This window comes from Quercus robur, chromosome 1, assembly GCF_932294415.1.
Source record: "Quercus robur chromosome 1, dhQueRobu3.1, whole genome shotgun sequence".
NCBI lineage: Eukaryota > Viridiplantae > Streptophyta > Magnoliopsida > Fagales > Fagaceae > Quercus > Quercus robur.
The window spans coordinates 33,568,263-33,593,220 of NC_065534.1; the positions used below are offsets into that span (position 1 = coordinate 33,568,263).

The 24,958-nt window shown below is 43.2% G+C and overlaps 1 protein-coding gene across 1 annotated transcript in view; it reads left to right on the forward strand.

Annotated features, from left to right (window-relative positions):
* Positions 1-761: 761 nt before the first annotated feature.
* The window catches only part of LOC126732494 (exocyst complex component EXO70H1-like), a 39,888-nt gene continuing 15,691 nt past the window's right edge, over positions 762-24,958 (forward strand). The window contains exon 1 of the mRNA XM_050435394.1: positions 762-886. Within this exon, the coding sequence (XP_050291351.1) occupies positions 841-886 (46 nt within the window). The 5' untranslated portion in view covers positions 762-840. The remainder of the gene's footprint in view (positions 887-24,958) is intronic.

A 24,958-nucleotide genomic window follows, 5' to 3' on the forward strand; every position in this document is an offset into this window, starting at 1 on the left:
CAAGGAAATGTCTTGTCCATCACGTTTGGGACTATTCAAGAGGATTCCTATAAGGAAAAGACTTCTACACCAAGAAGGAGAGGTCAATCTTTTACTACTATAAAAGCCCCAGTACCCTCACAAATCAAGGTACTAATTATTTACCCTTCTCTAGCACTCTAGAGTTGTGAGAATAATTCTAAATTGACCTTCAGAGGGTATTCGGTCGACACCACACCGGTGCTCTTTGTTAGGTCCTCTTTCTTTTCTGTACAGATATTGTTACGAGCGTGCAAGGATCATGGTGATATTTATGGCATCATCAACTAATATGAAAAATTGAACCACAAAATCCACCCACTTCCTTCCAACTATCTTTTTCCCTTTTGACTTAAGCCATCATTTCTTTGCAAAATCACAAAACATATATGATTGATCACATCTCACTTATTTTGTCAAATACTAGTAATAACTCCCTGCAAAAAAGGCAACTCACACAGCAACTTGGCGAAAACAAACGGCCAAAACAAGGCAACAATGAACAACTGCACATAGTCTATTACTATTAGTAGTAGTCATACATATACACACTATTACTGACAGGACATCGTCAACCATTTCGTTTCACACAGTTTCCACTGAACCCACTTCCTAACTCCCTCGCTTTTTTTCCCAACACTCCATGTCACCTTCTCTCTCTCTCTCAATATATAAATACTCCCCACCACGATTCTCCATCAAAAACCAAAACAAACAATTTCAACTTCTTCACACTAGCACTCTCTCTCTCTCTCTCTCTCTCATTCTCATTCTGCAACAAAATAAAGAAAGAAAAACAAAAAGCTTTTGTGATATTTGTTAATGCCAAGTAAAGGAATGAGGAACGTGTTTTTCAAATCACCTTCACCTTCACCTTCACCTTCTAGAACAGTGATGATTCCACCAGCTTCACCTAGCCGCACTTTCTCTGAGTCTCTAATGGACGAGAACATTGAGATTGCTGAGTCTCTTATTACCAAATGGGACTCCAATAACGCTTCTTCCTTTGCAAACATCACATTGCTTTTCCACACTGATCCTCACAAGGCTAAACAGTATTTGAACTCTGATTGAGACTTACAGGCCGCTATGCAGCACTTGGTTACTGAGAACTCAAGCTCTGAAAAGATTGTCATGGCTTAGAATTTGATGCAACTTGCTATGAAGAGGTTGGAGAAGGAGTTCCATCAGATTTTTCCTGTGAATAGGGCTAACTTGGACCCTGAATCGGGATGACTACTGCTTTGAACCGATTTATATCCATGTCAGCAAATAGGTGCAGACCCTTTTTCTTTTTACTGCATAAGTGGAAAGGATTTGAATAGACCGAGGAGTGCGTTCTAGCCTTTCAACAGCTTAAAGAGTACCTATCTCGGCCACCCATCATGTCCAGTCCTGAGGTGGACCAGATTTTGTTTGCTTACCTGGCGGTAGCCTTTCATATGGTAAGTTTTGTGTTGATACGAGTAGACAGTGGTGTCCAAAGACTAGTCTATTACGTAAGTAAGTCGCTTCACGAAGCCGAGGTTTAGTATTTATCACTGGAGAAGGCCATTTTGGTAGTAGTGCATGCTACACGGAAACTCCCCCACTATTTTCAGGCGCACATCATGGTTGTTCTAACTCAATTACTGCTCAAATCAATATTTTAAAGTGCAAATTATACCAGGAGGATTGCTAAATGGGGCACGATTCTAGGAGCTTTTGACATCAAGTACATGCCTCGTGCCTCTGTAAAAGGCCAAGTCCTCGCCGATCTAGTGGCCGAGTTTGCTGAATTTCCTAAAGAAATAGATGCGAAGCAGTATGGCATGGATGAAAAATCAGTTGGCTTAATCTCTGCCCAATATCCCCCACCCTGGAAAGTATATGTGGATGGAGCAGCAAACAAGCGGGGATCAGGAATGGTGCTGGTTCTGATATCCCCTGAAAGGATCACCATTAAAAAGTCATTGAGGTTGGGATTCTCGGCTACAAACAACAAAGCGGAATATGAAGCTTTGTTGGTAGGAATGGCAATGGTCTAGAAAATGGGTGGAAAGGCAGTGGAAATGTTCTCAGATTCAAGACTGGTCGTAGGCCAGGTAAAAGGGGAACTGGAAGCTCGAGATACAAGAATGCAAGAATCTTTGGGTCAGATTAGGTGTATACAAATGAAATTTGAATTCTTTGACTTATCGCATATCCCCAGAAGTGGAAATACCCACGCAGACTCTTTAGCTACCCTTGCCACTTTCTCGGCACAGGATTTGCCCCGAGTGATACTTGTCGAAGACTTATGCACCCCTACCCCAACAAAGAAAGATTTGCTCCAAGTCCATCAAGTCAAGTTAGGATCAAGCTAGATGGATCCTATATTGCTGTTCCTTGAAAGGGATATATTGCCTGAGGAGAAAGTAGAAGCTGAGAAAATACGAAGGAAAGCTCCTCGGTTTTGATTGTCCGAGGACAAAAATTTGTATAAACGTTCTTTTTCTGGGCCATATTTGCTTTGTGTACATCCCGAGACATCAGAGTCACTCCTAGAGGAACTATATGAAGGAATTTGTGGAAGTCACACGGGGGGAAGATCCCTATCTCACCGGGCCATTACTCAAGGATACTGGTGGCCAGGCATGCAGAAAGAAGCACAAGAATATGTTAGAAAATGTGATCAGTGTCAGAGATTTGCGCTAAACATTCACCAGCCTGGAGGAGTTCTTAATCCTCTTTCCAACCTTTGACCTTTTGCTCAATGGGGTTTGGATATTGTAAGTCCTTTCCCTAAAGCACTAGGAAATAAAAAGTACATGCTGGTCAGCACAGATTATTTTACCAAGTGGGTCGAAGCTGAACTTTTGGCTAATATCAAAGATGTAGATGTCAAAAGATTTATCTGGAAGAATATCATTACTCGATTCGGGGTTCCCCATACCCTCATCTCGGATAATGGCTTTCAGTTTGATAGCAAAGTCTTCAGGCAATATTGTTCTAATTTGGGGATAAAGAATAGATATTCCACTCTAGCCTATCCGCAAGGAAATGAGCAAGCTGAAGTTGTCAACAAGGTTATAGTGAATGGACTTAAAAAGAGGTTAGACGAGGCAAAGGGAAAATGGGTGGAGGAATTACCACATGTCCTTTGGACGTATCGAACAATGCCTTGACGGTTAACAGGAGAGACCCCTTTCTCAATGACATATGGAGCCGAGGCTGTAATCCCTCTAGAAACAGGTTTCTCGACGTTGAGAAAAAATGCATTTACCCCGGACAATAATGATGGGCTGTTGGGAAAAAGTCTGGACTTGATCGAAGAGCGAAGGGAGAATGCAATGGTCCAACTAGCTTACTACCAGCATAAGCTCAAGCAAGGTTACAATACCAATGTAAAGCTGAGGCCGTTGGCCGTAGGAGATCTGGTATTGAGGACAATTTTGAGAACCACCAAGAATCCAGCCTGGAGAAAATTGAGGCCTAATTGGGAAGGACCGTACTTGATAACTTCGGTGGCAGGAATAGGTGCATACTATTTGGAGGATGTAGATGAAAAAATTGTACTCCACCCTTGGAAGGTAAACAATCTAAAGAGGTATTATTATTAATAAAAATAGTCCTATTTAGTTTCTCTTTAATTTATTCCAATCATGTATCATGTGTTTCCCCATCTATTGAAGTATTAAACAGAAACTAAGTTATGTCAGGTTCCTCGGACCACAAACTTAGTGGAAATTAATACCCTTTGATATCTATTGAAGTATTAAATAGAAACTAAGTTATGTCAAGTTCTCCGGACCACAAACTTAGTGGAAATTAATCCCCCTTGAACTGAGTTATGAGTTATGACCAAGTTTATAAGCCAAGGTAAAATCCATAAGCATCACTTAAAGCATTTTAAGGTACCCTGGACTTGCCTGTTATTTAAACGGTTGGATATTTTCTCAAAGTTGGAAACTTATTAGAATTGATAAATTAAAAGTATGTCTTGATAGTACTGTGAATTTAATAGTCATAATCTACTCGGACTCTCAGTTAAAATATGTAAAAGTGTGTTTTCCCTTGTGTTAGCAACTTCACTTTTTTATTGCATATGGTTATGTACGAACAAAGAACAATCAAAATGAAAATTGCATAAATAAAAGATAAAATAATAATAGCTCATATAAATTTGGAAAGGTAAAGTGCACATCTCATTAAAACCTGTCTTAAAAAGAGGGTAATTTCATTACATTAACTGTAACTATCCTATGAAAATAAAGACTTATGGTTTTAACTTTATCTGGAGCCTGTTCTTGGGGGCTTTGTCAGCTGCTTTAGGAGGAACCACTTTTTCTTTTTCCTTAGAGACTTCTTGAAACTTTGAGAAGCCACCCCATCCTGAGGAACCCCTACAGCCTTGTCTGAAAAGGTATCTTTGGGAGCTTTAGGCTCTTTGGACTGGTCCTATTGACTGGGAGGAAGAGGATCCCGAGTCTGGGCTTCCTCGACAGGGTCAACAAAAATAGGGGCCGCCTCCCCTTGGTTGGAAGGAAGGTCCGAGACTCGTATGGCTGGAGGGAAATAGACATTTTTTGGCCTCCTCAGCTTAGAAGAAGCCTCAGCCCCAGTTCGGTTGAGAGCTTCTTCCCAAGTCTGAGCATAACAGGCTCGGCATACGGCAGGGACCTCTGCTCGGAGGGTATCCTCGGTCTCGGCTACGCTGATGTCGTAGCCATGTTGTTCAGCCTCATCCCTTGCCTTCTCGGCCTCTATTTTTGCCTTCTCCGCCTCAACTTTTGCCTTTACGGCCGGATCTTTGAGCCTCTAGGCTTCTTCCAGTTGCTTTTTAAGGGTTGCCATTTGTTCCCTGGAAGCAGCCAACTGATCATTGGACTCACGCAGGCGCTTCCTTTGATCCTAGGCTTGTCTTTGTGCACTCTCCAGAGCCGAGTCAGCACTCTTGCGGGCATGTTCCTCATCAGCCAGCTTTTTCCTCAATTCTACATTGCTTTGATCAGCAATGTTGAGCGTCTGCACAACTGCTACCCGCCTTTTTCTCTCATCTTCCATTTGCTGGTAGCAGGAGTTGGTTATCTCCTCAAGCCTGAAAGTGGCTTGGACAGCCTAAAAGAAAATGGTCAGTAACATAACAAATAAAAAAAAAAGTATATATATAATAATTATAAGTAAAAAAGGGGGGGGGGGGGGCGGGTTAGCATCATACCATGCCCAAATATCTGTTACAATTGAGGAAAACCTCGTTCTTCCTGATATTCTGCAACTCGGTCATATCCTTTGGAAGTAACAAAGCTTCCTCCAAGGTCGAAGCAATGTGTCACCTAATGCCCTCGTTGAAATCCCTGAGTGATGCATCATCTCTCAAGGGCTCACCGCCGAGCATGGTTGCTGGGAGCCAAGCCTGAGACTCTAGAGGCTAAGTATCTACCCTTTCCATGCCTTGTTGTGACACATGGCTAACTTTTTGCTGCTTCGCAACTCGTTGAGCCTCGTCTTCATGAGTAGGATGAGATCTCCTGGTCTCCACCACATCTTTACCTTTCTGCTCTCTTTTCCTCTTCGGATTAGTAGGTTCAAGCCTAGAAGGCAGAGATGGCTGAGGAGGAGGCAGAGGAGATTTGGCAGGAGGAGGAGGAAGTTTAGGTTGAGTGGACTTCCCCGATGCACCTATTTCGGGTTGGTTTTCTATTAATTCCATCAAGCTCCTCTGGGATTTCCTCTGGATACCCATTTTGTCTGATGTACTCTCGGGGGATAAAGGTTGGTTGAACGCTTCGAATTTGTCCGAGGAATCTGATACGTCTACAATCCCCTCTGAATCTTCTTTTTCTTCTTCCTCTTCTTCAAGAATAAGTTGGGAGGATGATGCTCCTATTGAAGGGTTGGCAACAAAAAGTGGTTGAGTACGGGAAGTGCCTTCAGGAAGTGGAATACCCTCTGGAACAATGATCTCTTGGTAGGCAACACTGATATGGTCAATCCGAGGATCGTTGGCTTTTATCACGTACTTTGGGGCTTGGAAGGCAAGAGAAAGGGGTGTATACCGGAGAATCAGGTGTGACGTTCGTAGTTGACCGTCAGCTTCGTTTACGTACACCTCGACCTGCAAAATCCTATCTAAACTCTCTTTGTTGATTAAACTGAGCTTGGGTTTAGTAGAACTCTTATCTGCAAAATCATTGAATTAGTATAAAATTTTGTCAGAGATAGGGGTGTTGGGAAACAAAAGAGAAATGCAAACCAAGACACATGAATCTACGGCTATACCCCCACCTGGTTCTCCCTCCTTAGTCGAACAGGGTAGGCCATCGTGCCATTCCCCAGAAAAGATTAAGAAATCCTCCTTTAAGTTTTTGTTTGAAGTGGGGAGACACTGGATTAACCTTATTTCGGGATGCCTCGACTTAAGGTAATATCCCTGTCCTGTCAAGTGGTGTAAGCTGTATACCAAATTCACATCGTGGTGGGTCAAATTTAGGTTCATTCTCTCGTTTAAAGCTTTTATACTCCCCAGGACCCTAAACAAATTTGAGGTGCACTGCGTGGGAGATAGTCTAAAGAACCTGAGGTAATTCCTAGTGATGGTACCCATGGGAATGATCATCCCTCCCTCTATGAAGGTGATCGTGAGAATGACCACCTCTCCTGTTTTCCTAGCATCTACCCACTCCCCCTGGGCAGCGTACCTCATGCCTACTGTTGGTGGGATCCTATACTTAGTCCTAAAACTATCCATACCCTCCTCGGACTCAACTAAACGTTTGAACTTACCCATTTTTCTAAGAGGTTTTGAAGAAAAATTAACAAGTTTAAAATGAAAACTAAGAGGGTTTAAGAAAACTTACACTTTTAAAAAAGGAGTCCTTGGACAAATTTCTAGTATTTGTAGATGCATAGGGAGATGAGAGAAAGAGACAGGTTCAGTGTATGAGCTCTAGGACTGTGTGATTGTTGAAAGTAGGAAAAGGAATTGATTTGAAAAGCTATTTATAGTAGCGCATAAGTTACAAGTGGGAAAGTTCCCACTCGTAAAACTAGAAAAATCCTCCACTGTTTGATTTACATCCTACCGTTGAACGTGGGGGGCAAAGGTACCGCCAAAGTTTAATGATGGCACGCTTTGGACACCGAAGCGTCAGAAGCGTGCCTTGAGTAGGTAAAAAGGCATTTAGAGAACCGAGAATATAGAATAAAACCATAAACGGGATGGGCTGAGGACATCAAAATCATCCTTTCCTCCTGAGGAGTCGAAAAGCAAGATTTTGAGAGGTTATTGTGGGGGCCAGTTAGTCAAGAGGTATTATTAAGGCTGTACGAATTGGGCCTATGGCTCAATCCGAGGACATTAATTAATCCGAGAATGGCCAAATGAGGTTATAATGGGAATCGTATAAAGAGAAAAATAAAGATAGTACGAGACAAGTCTGACACATGTCCGAGGAGAAAAGCCATCTCAGGAACAAGGATCCGAGGTCGGTAAGAGTGTCATATCACCCTAGACCTTCTTCAAAGTTACATCATAACTAGGAGTTGGACGTTGGACAAGGGGTAAGTAAAGGGAGGCAACAAGTATCGTCAAAAGCTACTACCTCCACATTAAATGCCTCTCAACTAACTCTCTGACCGCATTAATGTGGAAGTGATATCTAAACAGTGACCAAGCAGCCTTACAGCTACTATTTGATGGTTCTGGGAGGTGTTGGATGAGACAAGAAGGAGCTCCTAGAATCCAATCTACACATGTATGGTAGGGATAACACCAAGATTGCAATATATAGCACGGGAAGGTGACCTAAAAGAGGGATCGGAAAAATCAAGAAATCTTTGTAAGAATACAGTGAACTCTTGTAGCTTTGTCCAAATACTAGATATTATAACATAAGCTCCTCAAGCCGTGCCGAGGATAGATTTTCTCATCTACTTGTATTCAATAATCTTAGTTCAGCAACTTTTATTGTCCATCTTTTGGAGTAGAACTAGTTCTTTCACCCACACTCTATAAATTCATTATTTGAGCTTGTTGGGCTTAAACTCAATCCTACACTGGGTCCAATCCAAATTCAGTCTTTACAGTAACAAATTTGATTGTACCTCGTCGTTTGAGGTCAGCCTTTATAGTATCTTAGGCATTAAGGAATATAATTAAGAAAGCGAAAGTCCTAAAAACGAAGGTATATATATGATGATGAACTGATCGTCAGTTGATTATGATCGTCCAGATGGAAGTCGCTCACCAAATCAATCTTCTGCAATCCGTGGACGAACGAAAGGAAGCAATTCACCGGCGTTGTGCCTGCAAAAAGGTCTCCGATGCCAAAGTCAGAAAGATTGACAAAGGAGAGCAATGAGAATAGTGTGCTAGAGTGTTTTTCTTACCCCACCCCTTTTGGGGTTCAGTCTTTATATATGCGTGCTTGCAGGTGATTTCTTCTAGCCGTTGGTGGAGTCTTGATGGAGGTTTTCATCTTGCCTTGTAACGCCCTTGCTGGGTGTTAATGATGAGCTGCCATTCCCAATGGTCTGAAGGTTGATTAATGTCTCGTAACCGTTCCGCGAAGAGTGGGAACGAGTGTTCAGGTCTTTGAGCAACGACCTTCTCTCTTTGGACGATTTTAGTAAGGTCGTCCCTATCTTGCATTGTATGGACGATTACCATTTTGGTCGGGCGTATCAGCTGCCCCCCCTATTCCATGGTCGTCCATTTCTCGGACGATTATAGGAATATGAAAAGATTGTTATTATCATTATTTTTTATTTATTTATTTTTTTCAGTTATGGCGCTTGGAGTTCTGCTTCGCATTGATTGCGTAGTGGCGGCTGTGGCTCCTCTCAGTGCCACGTGTTTGATTTCTATTGGTGGGAGTGCCTCGTTTCCGGTGAGTGCCTTTTCAGTTTTCCCGCACTTTCCAAGGCAGAGACCTTTGATTTCTTTTGGCTTTTCCTTTTTCCATTTCCCCATTCTCTGTGCGATTGATATCTCCTACGCGTATTTTGCTCCTCACCTCCTCAGTTTTCTCCCTAACTTCCAGATACGCCCACCCCCATTTACGCTTTTCTTTCCTTTCTGGCTTTTCTTTGCATTTGTTTCACTTAAGTTCCTTTTCCTCTCTGTACTATTTTCTCTTCTTACTGAGTGGTGGTGTTAGTTTTTTCTTTTTTCCCTTAATGGTGGATAATTTCGAAGTTAGGCGTAACTTCCCTTCCGTAGCTTTTCTCCTTGCCCGCCTAGGTTCCTTGGTAGAGCTTTCCGGTGACCTATAGGGTGCGCCTTCGCTTGCCGGTTCGTACCCAGTAGTTGAGGAATTTGTTAGTAGGGGTACCGGGTTAGGTTCGGCGTTGGGTGTTTTATACCCTCTTTTGTTAGAGTCTCAAGCTTGGTTTCAGTCTATTAGAGGGCACCTAAGAGAGGAAAATATGGGTTTAGAAGAAGGGTTAGGTGATTTAGAGAGGGGTTCGTCCTCAAACGTGGTCGAGGAAGAGGCCGGGATCGGTGCTACGACCACCGCTCTTTCCCGTGCTCCCTCGTCCTCCCATTCTCCTGCTCCAGTGACGGTCCATCAATTTCATGCCCTCAAGGAAAATTGCTCCTTGAAAGTTGAGGTTTTTAGTAAATTTAAGGACAGATTCCAATTTCCAGAGGGAACTAAGGCTCGTCTACCCAGGAAGGGCGAAAAGGCTTGTGCCTTTGCCCACAGAGAAGTTTGCTTTTACGAGGCTGCTTTTTCGTGTGGCCACCGATTTCCCGTCCATCCATTCATAATGGAGCTTCTTTACCATTTTAACCTTGCACCGGGGCAACTTATGCCTAACTCCTGGAGAATAGTGATTAGTTGTATGGTGATTTGGACCACCATTGCTGACGGGGATATGATCTCAGTTAATGAGTTCGTCCACTTGTATCGTCTGAAAGAGTCCAGAGAATTTGGGTACTATGAGTTCGTACCTTGGAATAGGAAGGCTCGTCTGGTAGCTGACCTTCCGTCGTCCTTTTGCTACTGGAAATCAAGATACTTCTTTGTATCTGGGGACGGTTGGGAAACGTTGCCTGATGATCTGTGGGGGAACGTACCTAGGTTGCTGCGACGATGGGAGACCCCTTTGATTGGTGCGTGTACCCCAATGTTGTTGGCCCTTTTTTTTTTTTTTTTTTTTTTGATGTCGTCCTTTGCAGTGAAAGATCGTCCAGAGCTAGAGGCCAAATTTGTAGAGCGAGTGCAGGCTGCGATCAAGTACGCAAGGACGATTGAAGATTTTTGTGAGCTGATTGATCCGCGTACCTTAGCTCGTCACTGTCTGGGACCAGAACCTTCCCTCTACGTACTCAGCACCCTCGACCGTGAAGAGAGAAAACGTAAGTTGCACTTCACGTCTTTTCTTCGTGTTTATCTGTGAAAGTTCAAAAACGTGTACAAAAACACTTTTGAACGTTTAGACCTCCAAAAACCAATTTAATCAACACACGCAATATGTTAAACAATAGTGTGCGGAAACTTAACATATGCTATAACATGGTATTGATTAAACAACTATCTAAGCCACAACAAGATAAACCACAGCAGATAATGTAAAGGCAGAGATAGAGAGGAAGGAAGATGCAAACACAGCGATAACACCAGATATGTTATCGAAGACGAAACCGAAGACCTCGGCGAAAAACCTCTCCGCCGCCCTCCAAGCGGTAATCAATCCACTAGAAAATACAGTTGGGATACAAGGACAGCAATAGACCCTCCAAGCCTAATCTACCCAATGCACCTAAGCCCTCCAAGCTTCTTGCTCCAACGAGGTTGCGCCGAACCTTTTTCTTTTCTAGCTTTCCGGATTCCGCTACTTCACCGTAGCATCAACCAATAAAGATTGGCTCCTTCCTAACTGCTTCCCAGAACTCCAAACGACTGTCTCACAGAGATGATAATGGTGAGAACCAGGTTTGGTATAAAGGCCTCTCAAGGATTTGACAATGGAGAGGAAGAGAGTGAGGGATTTTGATGAGACTCTAAGGTAGAGATTGTGGGTAAAACAATCTGGTTTTTCTTTAGGGTTTCTCTCTCAAAATTCTCTCTGGAAGCTCTCTTTCAATCGTGGGTTAAAAGGGTATTTATACTGAAGAGGAGTGGAATGCGAAACGTCAGGTTTTTCCAAAACAGGGGTGGCTCGCGGCTTGACCTCGCGGCTTGACTAAGTCGCGAGTTCCAGTCGCGAGTTAACCGTATGGCCAGTTGTCCTGTTTTGTCCTGTAGTGCTCCAGCTAGCATGACTGTTCATCTTCCAGCATGCTTGGCACGTGTGCAGATTCTGGCGGGTTGAAGCCGCGAGTCCAGTCGCGAGTCCCAGCCGCGACTCTCTGTTTTCTTGCACACTCTTGAGCAATCTTCACACTATCTCACTCACTACCCTTACAACAATCCCACCTAAATACAGGGTTACTAAATGCTGAATTACAAGCAAATTTGGCACGGAATAAAGCCAATTAGATGGTTGAATAAATTCAACCTTACAATCTCCCCCTTTGGCTATTCCGTGACAAAACCCTAAAACAGACTCTAGACTTAACATGTGAGTTGGGAACAGTTGATCAAAACTCACTCACACCTAACTCTAGAAGCTGTGAAGCACTTGAATCATATGAACATAAACTCCTGAAACACAACAATACACCATGATCATTGTAAGCAGAAAATTATTAATGCATATGAAACAGGCAAAAAGAGATCAAGCATAAGATGGAGTTAATGAACAAACCATGGCTTGATCAACCAAGTGAACACCACAAAGTAGTGATCACAGTGTTCATTCACACTTGGAATGAACACAAAGACATACAAGTTAACAAGCACAAGGCAAGACACTTGTATACTCAACACTCAACCAATGCATAGCTCACATGGCATATGCATCTAGGAACAATCCTACAAGGGCACAAGAGTGACAGTACATAAACCACAATGCTGAACATTTAGATTTAAAATACTGATTTCACATAGCATAAAGGCTGCACTTAAGCATGGTACATACCACAAGGCCTACAAACTATGCATAAAACATAAACCCTCAAAGCTTACAAAAGCATATGGGTACAAACTAACAAATACCTGAATAACAACATCAAACATATATAAAAGTTTATCCAAGAGTATATGAGGAAAGTTAGAAACAGTTATACACCAAAACACAGTGTATCAAAACCAAAATAACCATTAGTTTATAAGATGAGACGAAAACAAAAATATGTGTGTGTGTGTGCTCCCCCTATCACTATGCACACTTCCCTTTGAACTTTTTCTCCCCCTTACTGAATACTCTCCCCCTTTTTGTCACGAATAGCTAAAGACTCTCATCCAACTTCCGTTGAATCTCATCTAGCTGAGTCTCCATAGTCTCGAGGCGCATTTGGACATGGTTGTTTGTGGAATAGAGAAGTGCCACAAGCTCATCAACCCGTTTCTGAATATGCTCAAGAACACTGCCAACTCTGTCAGTAGGAGAAGCAGTGTGTGCTTGCGGAATACCAGCCGGTGAAGCTTCAGGAACATCACGAGATGCAGATGTGGTATGTGCAGGTGTCTCTGAGTCAGGAGCAAATGAAGGACCCGGAGAGATTTGAGCATGTCTTAGTGATTTGGAGGAGTGACTTCTGCTCGCTTGAAGAGTTAACAACGAAATGGGACGTTGACGAGTCAACATTTTACCATCTGCAGGAGGAGTAATGCCAGCACTAAGGATGAGTTTCATGACTAGACTGCAAAATGGAATGATTCCTCGAGCTGTAGATCGACAAGCGGTCTTCCTCAGGTTGTAGTAGATGTGAGCACATATATCAATAGGGGCTCCGGTAATGAGATCACACAGAAATATAGCTCTCCCAAGATTGATGAATGTAGTGTTGGACAGTGGGTAGAGGTTGGTGAACATGATCAACTTCAGTGTGGTCAACTCAGGTGCAAACTTTGCGGTGCTGATGGAAGTTCCTGCACTAGACACCTCATGATCGTGTCCTAGGATTTGTAGAATTTCCCCAACCTCTGGATTTCGTTCATCATAGGGAGTTAAGTTCACATTCTGAGGTCTGGTGATGCCGAGAAGATCTGCGATGGAGTCTGGGGTAACACTAAACTCTGTTCCTCTGACCCAGAAAATGAGGATAGGTCCAAGATCAGATGCATTGGAGAAGCATTCCTTGACCAGCTCATCCATTGGATCATCAAAGTTTCCGAACAAGTTTGCCCAGTCTCGTTTCTCAAAGATTCGAGGGATGAAAGTAGTCCCTAAGGTGTTGAACTCTACGACCCGCTCCACTATAGTTGTTGACTTGTCAAACACATTTGAGTAGGCGTGTGAGTTTAGGGGAACTCTGAATCTATCCACATTGGGATCTTGAGATGCTTGAGATGAAAGACGAGTCCTTTTAGCAACTGGGGTTGCTGGTTCGTCAGAAACAATGTCTTTACCCCTGGAAGATCGACGAGACATCTGCAAGAGAACAGACCAACAGAAAAGAACCAAGCAACAATACCCCACAAAAGATTGTCAACAAGATTCAGTATAAACAATATTTCAATATAAAAACCCAGACTGAATATAGTGCAGACCCAAACAATCCTTCCAATAAACCACAGAAGCACAAATCAATACGTGCATCAAACTTGGTGAAAGTGCACCAAGACAAAGAGAGACGCAACAACTGTCATTGAGACAGGTTAACATGACCATTATATGTAATAACAAACAGCATATGAATATTTAGAACAGATAACAAACATCACTCCAACAGAGACATGAACATGGGGAAAATATTTCAATCATGAAGAAACCTAACATCCACACATCAATATTCAGGCAAGAGTAATGAGTAAGTCACATGAACACCAAACCCATTTCAGAAAAGATTCTCAGATTCAATAATCAGCAAAAATTCAGAACAATGAAAAACACATTGACTGCTCAGCATGAACACGGGTGAGAACAATATCAAAAACAGGATACTCCAAACCCATTACACATAGAGATAAGAATAACGAACACAATACCAGTCCAAACAGTAACAGAAATATGCAGGAAAAAGAAACTGAGATTGAAAAATCAAAACCCATACCTTTTCTTGAAGATTTGGAGAAGAAATGAAGTACCAAAAGGGTTTGAGAAAAGGATTCACGAAGAGGTTTGGGAGAAAACAGCAGTTTTTAAGAGAAGGTGAACAGTTACAAAAGTTCGAGGGAAAACTGAAAGAGGTTTAAAAACTGCTCCTGTTTTTGCACAACACGCGATTTTCGCGACTGGTTCAAGTCGCCACACAGTCGCCAGCTCAAGCCGCCAAAGCACATAAGAGGAAAATTTTGAAAAATTTTTCTAAGTGTTTTTCGCGACTGGAAGGTCTACCCGCGAGTGAGTCGCGAGCTGAGCCGCGAAAATCTCTGAGTGAATCTCGCGACTGGACCTTCCACTCGCGAACAAGTCGCCAAAAATGACCAGCGAAGATGCGACTGAAGCTCGCGACTTAACATACCCGCGACTGAGCCGCCAAAACAGGGCAAAACTGTAATTTTGAAATTTTTCAGATTTTTCCAGCAAAACACTTTCCAAAAACACCTAAAACACTCAAAAATCTTTTTGTGCTTGAATTAACAAAGATTGAGCATGTGAAAACACATTTTATCAAGTACAATCACACAAATGAATAAGGCATTTATCAAACATAAACTTGTGTGTTGTGTGTGGATATCAGCATTGAAATAGTCCTTTGTCTAATGTGAAGCTTCAATGATCAATTCAACCAAGGCATACACAATTAGCACTAGATCATGTGACCAATCTCAATTACAGAAATATGAATATATGACTTCCCACACAACTTGATAACATAACTAGGAGCCTTTCATTTGACTCCACTTTCAGCCATAACATTTGATCTTTTGAGGCAATCATCTCTCATTGTGAGAGGTATAGACAACATTTTTCTTTGAAGAACAGGCCTTTGGCCTTTTTGAAAGAAATTTCACTTTTGATATAAGGTCGCTTACCCTTTTTCCTAGTCAAATACTAGAATGTGCGACAGGCTTTTGCAGCTCAATATCTATTTTCATTTGGAGATTTACATTTAGTGAGCTCTTTTTAGCAAAAAAAATAAAAAATGGGAAGAGATATAGACACAAGTCTATGCATGTTTCAAGATCAACATAACCATTCACCAATCATTCATGACAAGTTTGAAGATCTATTTACAACAATCACATAGATTTCAAGATTTTTCCCATAGTGATATGAGTGCATGAAAACAAGTAATGTTCGAAAATGCACAAAGCCATTAGCACAAAGGTACACGGCAAAACGAGTTTTAAGACAAAAACTCAACACAGTCAATCAAGCTTTTTGATTTTCAAAGTTTTATGTAATTTTTGGATTTTTGACTCAAGAAACAAAAAGACTGATAAAACACAATTAAGAAATATTCACAAACAAACAACCAAAAACAAACACAACAAGCATACCAAACAAACATATTCACAAAGCATAGGAAGTATTAATGCATGGACATGTTGTAATGCTTATGCATGAGTACCCCTTTTCACCCACACGTCACTTGCGTTTGGGGTGATTTCCTTAAAGGATTGGGTACGGGAGTTAGGGCTTTCAAACCTTCGTGAGAAGCTTTCCAAGCAGTTGGTGAATGCACCAATCATCTTCATCACGTTCATCATTCCGGGATCTCCGTTTTGCTCTCTAGGTTGATCCCCTGCCCACGTTCTCCTATCAACTCTTGGTCCTCCTGACCCTTGAGGAGTAGCACTGTTCTTTGCTCTCAGCTTTTGGCAATTTGGTCGAGTGTGCCCTTGAAGTCCACAGTAATGGCACACATACGTTCCTCTAGGACCTCTTTGTGGTCGTGGACGTGACTTGGCACGAGACTCGGACCTGCCCATAGACTGATTCCGATGATTCAGCATCCGTTGGTCCACCACATTCTTCTTTTTCTCCACCTCGAGGTTCACACTCGTAGAGTCAGCTACAACTGGATCTTTGGACTTCACAAACTTCACTTCTTTGGTGATATTTCCAGTTGAGCTACTTCCTCCGGTATATCCCAGTCCGGATTTGTCTGAGAAGCTCTTTTGAGATGATATAACATCATCAAGCTTCTTGGTGGTGACCCTCTCTATTTTTGCATTTGCTTGAACAACCTCACTTTCAAGAAATCTAACTTTAGTGTAAGCTTCGGAGAGCTCACCATTCAAAGTTTCAATCTCGCATTTGGCCTCCCTATATCGGATTAGGAGACTTTTGTAGTCCTCCTCAGCCTTCTTCATCTTTCTTACAGCAGCCTTGGCCACCCTTGTGTATTCACCAGATTTCTCCAAAAGTGAGTTGTAATTTTCTTGAAGAGTAGCTGTGCTTTCTTCTTCTTCAGCTTCCGATTCTTCAACAATTCCTAGTGAGTCATCCTCACTATGTTCTCCAAGTTCTTGAACAAGCAAATTCAATTCATCCGAAGACTCAACATGAGCAATAGTCATGAAAGCTGAATAGTTCCCTTCTCCATCACAGCTCTCTTCAGATTCTGAGTCGGATGAGTCTGAATCACTCAAGGTCGTGGCATACACCTTGCCTTTTGATTTCAAATAATTAGGGCATTCCCTCTTGAAGTGTCCATGCCCGTTGCATTCAAAACAAGTAACACCTTGTGTGGATTGGGATTCTTTTCCATCTTTCCTTTGGAAATCCCTCTTCTCCCTTCCAGAATTTTGGAATTTTCTCTTATCATCAAATTTTCCATTGTTTTTGAATTTCAAAAACTTCTTGAAATTTTTAACAAGATAGGCTACATCCTTGTCCACCATATCTTCTCCCGAAGAGCCTTGATCTTCAACCTTTTCATTAACAGTCTTTAGAGCAATGGATTTACCCTTCCGTTGATTTGGCAGCGACATTTCATAGGTTTGTAGAGAACCAACCAGCTCTTGAACCTTGATGTCGTCAAGATCCTTGCTCTCTTCAATGGCTGTTACTTTGGCACGGAAGCTTTCCGGCAATGATCGAAGGATCTTCCTTACAATCTTGGAATCCTCCATCTTCTCCCCCAAGTTAAACTTGCTGACAACTACTTCATTTAACTTCCCATAGAATGAGTCGAAAGACTCATCCTCACTCATCTTGAGCTCCTCAAACCGAGTGGTCAGCATTTGTAACTTGGTATCTTTCACCTTCTTCGTGCCTTCATAAGTTGTTTCCAGAATCTCCCATGCATCTTTGGCAATAATAATGTGAGAAATCCTGTGAAATTCATCTGGAGACACACCACAGAAAATAGCATTTAGTGCTTTACTGTTAGCATTAGATGCAGTAAGTGCTGCCTTATCCCATGTGGATTTGGCTGCTTCAGGTTTGGTCCAACCTATCTCAACAGCATCCCACACGGATTCATCAATAGAGCATAAAAAGGCTCTCATACGAACCTTCCAAAATGCATAGTTACTTCCATCAAAATATGGAGGTGCATTAAGGGATTGAGACCTATCCATCTCAAAAAGAAAGGGAGTCAAGGATCACACAATGGTAATAAAACCAAACAGATGTGTACCCGCTCTGATACCAATTGAAAGTTCAAAAACGTGTACAAAAACACTTTTGAACGTTTAGACCCCCAAAAACCAATTTAATCAACACACGCAATATGTTAAACAATAGTGTGCGGAAACTTAACATATGCTATAACATGGTATTGATTAAACAACTATCTAAGCCACAACAAGATAAACCACAGCAGATAATGTAAAGGCAGAGATAGAGAGGAAGGAAGATGCAAACACAGCGATAACACCAGATATGTTATCGAAGAGGAAACCGAAGACCTCGGCGAAAAACCTCTCCGCCGCCCTCCAAGCGGTAATCAATCCACTAGAAAATACAGTTGGGATACAAGGACAGCAATAGACCCTCCAAGCCTAATCTACCCAATGCACCTAAGCCCTCCAAGCTTCTTGCTCCAACGAGGTTGCGCCGAACCTTTTTCTTTTCTAGCTTTCCGGATTCCGCTACTTCACCGTAGCATCAACCAATAAAGATTGGCTCCTTCCTAACTGCTTCCCAGAACTCCAAACGACTGTCTCACAGAGATGATAATGGTGAGAACCAGGTTTGGTATAAAGGCCTCTCAAGGATTTGACAATGGAGAGGAAGAGAGTGAGGGATTTTGATGAGACTCTAAGGTAGAGATTGTGGGTAAAACAATCTGGTTTTTCTTTAGGGTTTCTCTCTCAAAATTCTCTCTGGAAGCTCTCTTTCAATCGTGGGTTAAAAGGGTATTTATACTGAAGAGGAGTGGAATGCGAAACGTCAGGTTTTTCCAAAACAGGGGTGGCTCGCGGCTTGACCTCGCGGCTTGACTAAGTCGCGAGTTCCAGTCGCGAGTTAACCGTATGGCCAGTTGTCCTGTTTTGTCCTGTAGTGCTCCAGCTAGCATGACTGTTCATCTTCCAGCATGCTTGGCACGTGTGCAGATTCTGGCGGGTTGAAGCCGCGAGTCCAGTCGCGAGTCCCAGCCGCGACTCTCTGTTTTCTTGCACACTCTTGAGCAATCTTCACACTATCTCACTCACTACCCTTACAACAATCCCACCTAAATACAGGGTTACTAAATGCTGAATTACAAGCAAATTTGGCACGGAATAAAGCCAATTAGATGGTTGAATAAATTCAACCTTACAATCTGCATTCTTTTTATTCTTCCTTACGCCTCTTTTATTCGTCCTTGATCTCTTTTGTGTAGAAATGACGTCGAAATTTAACAAAGAGATGTATGAAAAAATTAAGGGCAAAAAGAATGAGCCCCTTTCCAGCATAGGCCAGAAGAGGCTGAGAATCACAGATAAAGAAAAGGAGAAGGAGAAAAAGGTGGTGGAGAGAGGATCGTCCACACCTACCCTTGATCTGGACGAGGGTCTGGCTGCATCTCCTGGCATTTCAATTGAGGAGGTGGCTCGTCCTTCGAAGAAGCAAAAGGCTGCTAATAAGGGGAAAGAGAAGGTCGGTGCTAGCGTTTGGTCGGACGCTGGGACGGCCATGGACCGTGCCAACGAGCTTTTTACCCCTGGTGAGATGAGGGAAGTCACGAGCATTCCTTCACACGAGATGGTGAGCCGTCACGTTCATAAGCTTGTGCAGGTGAATCATCATACATCTTGTCCCTTTCTTCGTTTTTATCTGCTTGACCATTTTTGTTGCTTTTGATTGAACTAATTTTTATTAACTTTGTACTCGTCCATAGGTGTTGGGGGAGACCATGCACATCACTACTCAGTATTTAGCGAATGAAGAAAAGGTCATCGTGGCCAACTCGAAGGTAGAAGCTTTGGAGGCTGAGGCCTCTGGTTTGCGGAAGGATTTGATCACGACCATGGATTCTCTCAACGTTTCCAAGGAGCAGGTTCGTGTACTGACAGAGCAGCTGGACGTTGAGAGACAATCTGTGAAGTAGAAGGACGAACTCCTAGCGGCGGCCGCTCAGAAGATGAAGGTTGCAGTGGCCAGGGCCGTCACTGCTTTCCAAACCACGGAAGAATATAACACCATTCTTTTCCAGTGGTACTTCAAAGGGTTCGAGCTGCTGCGAAGGTATTTGATCAAGCATGGTCCTGGCGTGAACCTTGACGACTTAGACTTTGAGGCCGTCGATAAGGAGATTGAAGAGGACGAAGCGGCTTAAGCAGGGGCGTCTACCGGTGTTGAACCATCTCAGGCCACCCAGGACGATGATATTGCCCCTCCAGCTTAATTCTGCCTTAAGGAAAATTTCTTTCTTTTTTTTTTTTTTTTATGCACTAAGTTAAGAACAGCTGTTGTTTGGATGCCCCTCCTGTTTTTGGGGCCCCCCATTTTTGCCTCTAGAACAATTTAACTCTATGTTTGATTTTATAAATGTCTGTGTTTGTTTTTGCTCTTCATGATTGCATGAGTTGTGTGAGGATTTTTGTACCTTCCTGGGGGTTTTGGAAAGGTTTCCCCATTTACTGACTTTTTGGTTGTCCTGTATGGACGAGATTACGTTGATCAACTTGAGGGGTTTGATCCTCTTGCTCTTCTGTACAGACGAAATCATGTTGTGTGATCAGTTTGGGCGATGCACATGGACATCAAGGAATTTTAGCTTTTGAGACGACGTGCATCCGCTTAAGGAACTTTTGTCGTCGTTAAGCTTTTTTAGAAATGATGTAATTCGTTTAAAGAATTTTGTCGTCATTAATCTTTTTTAGAGACGACGTAATTAAGCTTTTTAGGGACGATGTACATCCACTTAAGGAATTTTATCGTCGTTAAGCTTTTTAGGGACGATGTACATCCATTTAAGGAATTTTATCGTCATTAAGCCTTTTAGGGACGATGTACATCCACTTAAGGAATTTTATCGTCATTAAGCTTTTTAGGGACGATGTACATCCATTTAAGGAATTTTGACGATGTACATCCATTTAAGGAATTTTATCGTCATTAAGCTTTTTAGGGACGATGTACATCCATTTAAGGAATTTTATCGTCACTAAGCTTTTTAGGGACGATGTACATCCATTTAAGGAGTTTTATCGTCATTAAGCTTTTTAGGGACGATGTACATCCATTTAAGGAATTTTATCGTCATTAAGCTTTTTAGGGACGATGTACATCCATATAAGGAATTTTATCGTCACTAAGCTTTTTAGGGACGATGTACATCCATATAAGGAATTTTATCGTCACTAAGCTTTTTAGGGACGATGTACATCCATATAAGGAATTTTATCTTCATTAAGCCTTTTAGGGGACAATCGTTTGTGCTTATCTTTGAAAACAGTGGCGCATGATTTGCTCAATAACACTTAAGGGATGCTGGACAATACTTATAATTCGAATAATTGCTTACATAAGATAGAAGTATCAAATTGGTTTTACAATGAAGTTTATGGTTCCTTTTTGTAATACCTCTTTAGATGTTCGACGTTCCACGGACGAGGTAGCCTTTTTCCTTCTGAATCCTCCAGGTGGTAACTGCCCTGACGCAAATAATGGACGACTCTGTAGGGTCCTTCCCAGGACGGTCCCAATTTGCCATGTGCTGGATCCTTTGTTGCAGGGGTGACTTTTCTAAGGACGAGGTCACCAATGTTGAATCTTCTTAGCTTCACTCTTTGATTATAGTATTCTGCTATCTTCTGCTGGTACTTTGCCATTCTTTCAGCTGCCTGATCTCCATTCTCGTCCAGGCTGTCTAAGTTTTCCTTCAATTGGTTCTCATTGGTTTGTTCATCAAAAAATTCTCTCCTTAAGCTTGTGAGACCAACTTCGACTGGTATAACTGCTTCTGTGCCATATGTCAGACTGAACGGTGTTTCTCCAGTTGGTGTCCGCGCTGTCGTCCTATATGCCCACAAGGCGCTTGGCAGTTCTTCAGGCCACATTCCTTTTGCCCCCACCAACCGGGACTTGATGATCTTGAGCAGGGTCCGGTTGGTTACTTCCGTCTATCCATTGGCCTAGGGATGACCTAGTGATGAGTACTTATTTTTGATGCCCAAGCTCGAGCAAAATGACCTAAAGCTTTGGCTGTCAAACTGTCGACCGTTGTCTGATATGATCGTCCTTGGTATCCCGAACCTGCAAACAATATTTTTCCAAACAAAATTGTGTACCTTTGCTTCGGTGATTGTTGCCAGAGCTTCTGCCTCTACCCATTTTGTGAAGTAGTCGATGGCGACGAGCAGGAACTTCACCTGTCTCTTTCCCTGAGGTAAGGGACCCATGATGTCGATCCCCCACTGTGCGAATGGCCAGGGAGATGATATTGTGGTCATTTTCTCCCCGGGGATTCTTTGAACATTCCCATATCTTTGGCAACTATCACACGTCCTCACGAAATCAGCTGCGTCTCGTTGCATTGTTGGCCAAAAGTAGCCAGCTCTCATGATATTTTTGACGAGGGACTTTGCCCCCGTGTGATCTCCGCAGATTCCACCATGCACTTCTTCAAGGATGTACCTGGCTTCCTCCTTTTCAACACATCTCAAATACGGTTGGGAGTAGCCTCTTTTGTAGAGTTCGTCATTAAGTATCGTAAATCTGGCTGCTCGTCTCCTTACCTTTTTAGCTTCCTCTGGATCATCCGGTAGTCGTCCTTCTTGAAGGAATGTGACTATCGGGCTCGTCCATCCATGGTCTGTGTGGACGGAGGAAATTTGAAGTTCCAGTATGCTGGGGTGGTTTTGTTCTTCCGTCCTCCAATCGAACCTCTTACCTCCGCTGTCCGTTGAGGCATTTCGGGCCACCTCATCAGCTTCTGTGTTCTGATCCCCGGGATCTGGACGAACTCTATGTAATTGAAGGAGCTGATCAATTGGTTCGTCAGCTTGAGGTATTTCTGCATCCTTGCCTCCTTTGCTTCGTACTCCCCCCTTACTTGTCCAATGACGAGTTGGGAATCGCTCCTGAGTACAACATTCTCAGCTCCTAGTGCCCGGGCTACTCTCAATCCTGCCAGTAATGCCTCATATTCTGCTTCATTATTGGTCACAGGGAATTTAAGTTGGACTCCATACTTGATGACATTCTTTTCGGGAGAAGTGAGGACGATGCCAGCTCCGCCTCCCCGTTGAGTGGACAATCCGTCAGTATTAACCGTCTAGATGTTCTCTACGTTTTCAGGGACGATGAACTCCGCTATAAAATCGGCCAGTGCTTGTGCTTTTATCGCCACCCTTGGACGGTATTTTATGTCGAACTGGCTGAGCTCGATTGCCCACTGCACCATTCTTCCTGCTGCTTCGGGCTTGTTCATTGCTTTTTTTATGGGCTGATCCGTCATCACGACGATGGGATTGGCTTGAAAATATGGACGAAGTTTCCTCGAAGCCATAATCAGGGCGAAGGTGATCTTCTCTATACGTGGGTACCATGCCTCGGCACCCTAGAAGGCCTGGCTAACGTAATACACAGGAAGTTGCAAACCACCATCTTCTCTAATCAATGTCGCGCTGACAGCCGTGATCAAGACGGCTAAGTACAGGAATAGATCTTCACCTTCTTTGGACGGGCTCAGGAGGGGCGGGTTGCAAAGATAACTTTTCAGCTCTTGGAACGCCGCTTCGCATTCCTCCGTCCATGAAAACGCCTTCTTCAAAGTCTTGAAGAATGGAAGGCATTTGTCCGTCGCCTTCGAGACGAACCTATTGAGGGCCGCAATTCTCCCTGTTAGGGACTGCACTTCTTTAACCGTCCTAGGTGAAGACATTTCCAGGATGGCCCTGACCTTTTCGGGGTTTGCTTCAATCCCTCTCTGCGATACTACAAACCCGAGAAACTTTCCCGAGGAAACTCCAAAGGCACATTTGGACGGATTTAGCTTCATGCTGTACCGTCTGAGAGTATTGAATGTCTCTCTGAGGTCGTCCAGATGGTTCTCTTATTCCTTGCTCTTGACGAGCATATCGTTAACATAAACCTCCACATTTCTCCCGATTTGCTTCTCGAACATCTAGTTTACCAATCTTTGATAGGTGGCCCCTGTGTTTTTGAGCCCAAAAGGCATGACCCGATAGCAGTAAAGTCCCTGGCTGGTGATAAAAGCGGTCTTTTCTTGGTCTTCTTCAGCCATTTGTATCTGGTTATATCCTAAAAACGCGTCCATAAATGTGAGAAGTTTGTGTCCTGTTGTGGAGTCTACTAGCTGGTCGATTCTGGGCAGCGGGAAGGTATCTTTTGGGCATGCTTGGTTCAGGTCTGTGAAGTCGACACACATTCTCCACTTCCCATTTGCTTTTTTGACCATGACTACGTTGGCCAACCACTCTGGGTAGTGGACTTCTCGGATAAATTTTGCTGCAAGCAACTTATTTACCTCGTCCATCACTGCCTTATTTCGCTCGGGAGCAAAGACTCTCCTTTTCTGCTGGATAGGTTTCTTTCCCGGATCAACATTAAGGTGATGCTGGATGAGGCTTGCTGGGATTCCTGGCATATCCTTGTAGCTCCAGGCGAAAATATCGAGGTTGCTCTTCAGAAAGCTGACGATTTCGCCTTTCGTCTTTTGACTCATGATCGTCCCTATTTGGGTCGTCCTTGGAGGATTCCCTTCAGCCAGATCTACCGTTTCAAGTTTCTCCATAATCTCTGGCGTCTTCTCCTCAATTGTCCACGTATGGTTTTCTTTTGAGGCCAGGACGGCATGGTAGCATTCTCTGACCAGTACTTGATCTCCCTTAATCTCCCCGATACCATGTTCTGTTGGGAACTTCACCTTTAAGCAGTAGGTGGAGATAGCAGCCTTCCAGCGATTAAGCATTGGTCTGCCAATGATCACATTGTAGGATGAGGGTGAGTCTACTATCAGAAAATTGTGCTGGTTGGTTACCTGAAGGGGGTATGACCCGGCCGTTACTGTTAACGTCGCGATTCCTCTGGGGTATACTTTGTCTCCGCTGAAACTGACGAGGGGAGACTCAAAAGGACGGAGCCTTTTTGGGTCCAGCTTTAGTTGTTGGAAAGCAGGAAGATAGATTATGTCTGCTGAACTTCCGCTATCGACCAGGACCCTTCGCGTGTTGAACCCCTCGATCATGATCATAATGACGAGCGGGTCATCATGGGGCTGCTTCACACTTCTGGCATCTTCCTCAGAGAAATGCAAGTCCTCACTGGTGCGTCTTTGATTTGATGGTGGTATGTTGTGGACGCTGTTTACCTGTCTTTGGTATGACTTCCTGAGAGACTTGAATGATCCTCCGGTGGTTGGTCCCCCGGCGATGGTCTTTATTTCCCCTAGTGCGTTCTGTGGACGAGGTTGGGGGCGATCTTCGTCTCTTCGTGCATTAACCGGCTGGCTTTTCTGTCCGTACCTGCCGAAATCCCCCCTTTTTACATACTGTTGTAGCTTCCCATTACGGATGAGCTCTTCAATCTGCTCTTTTAGGTCCCTGCAGTCCTCCGTGTAATGCCCATGATCTTTATGGAA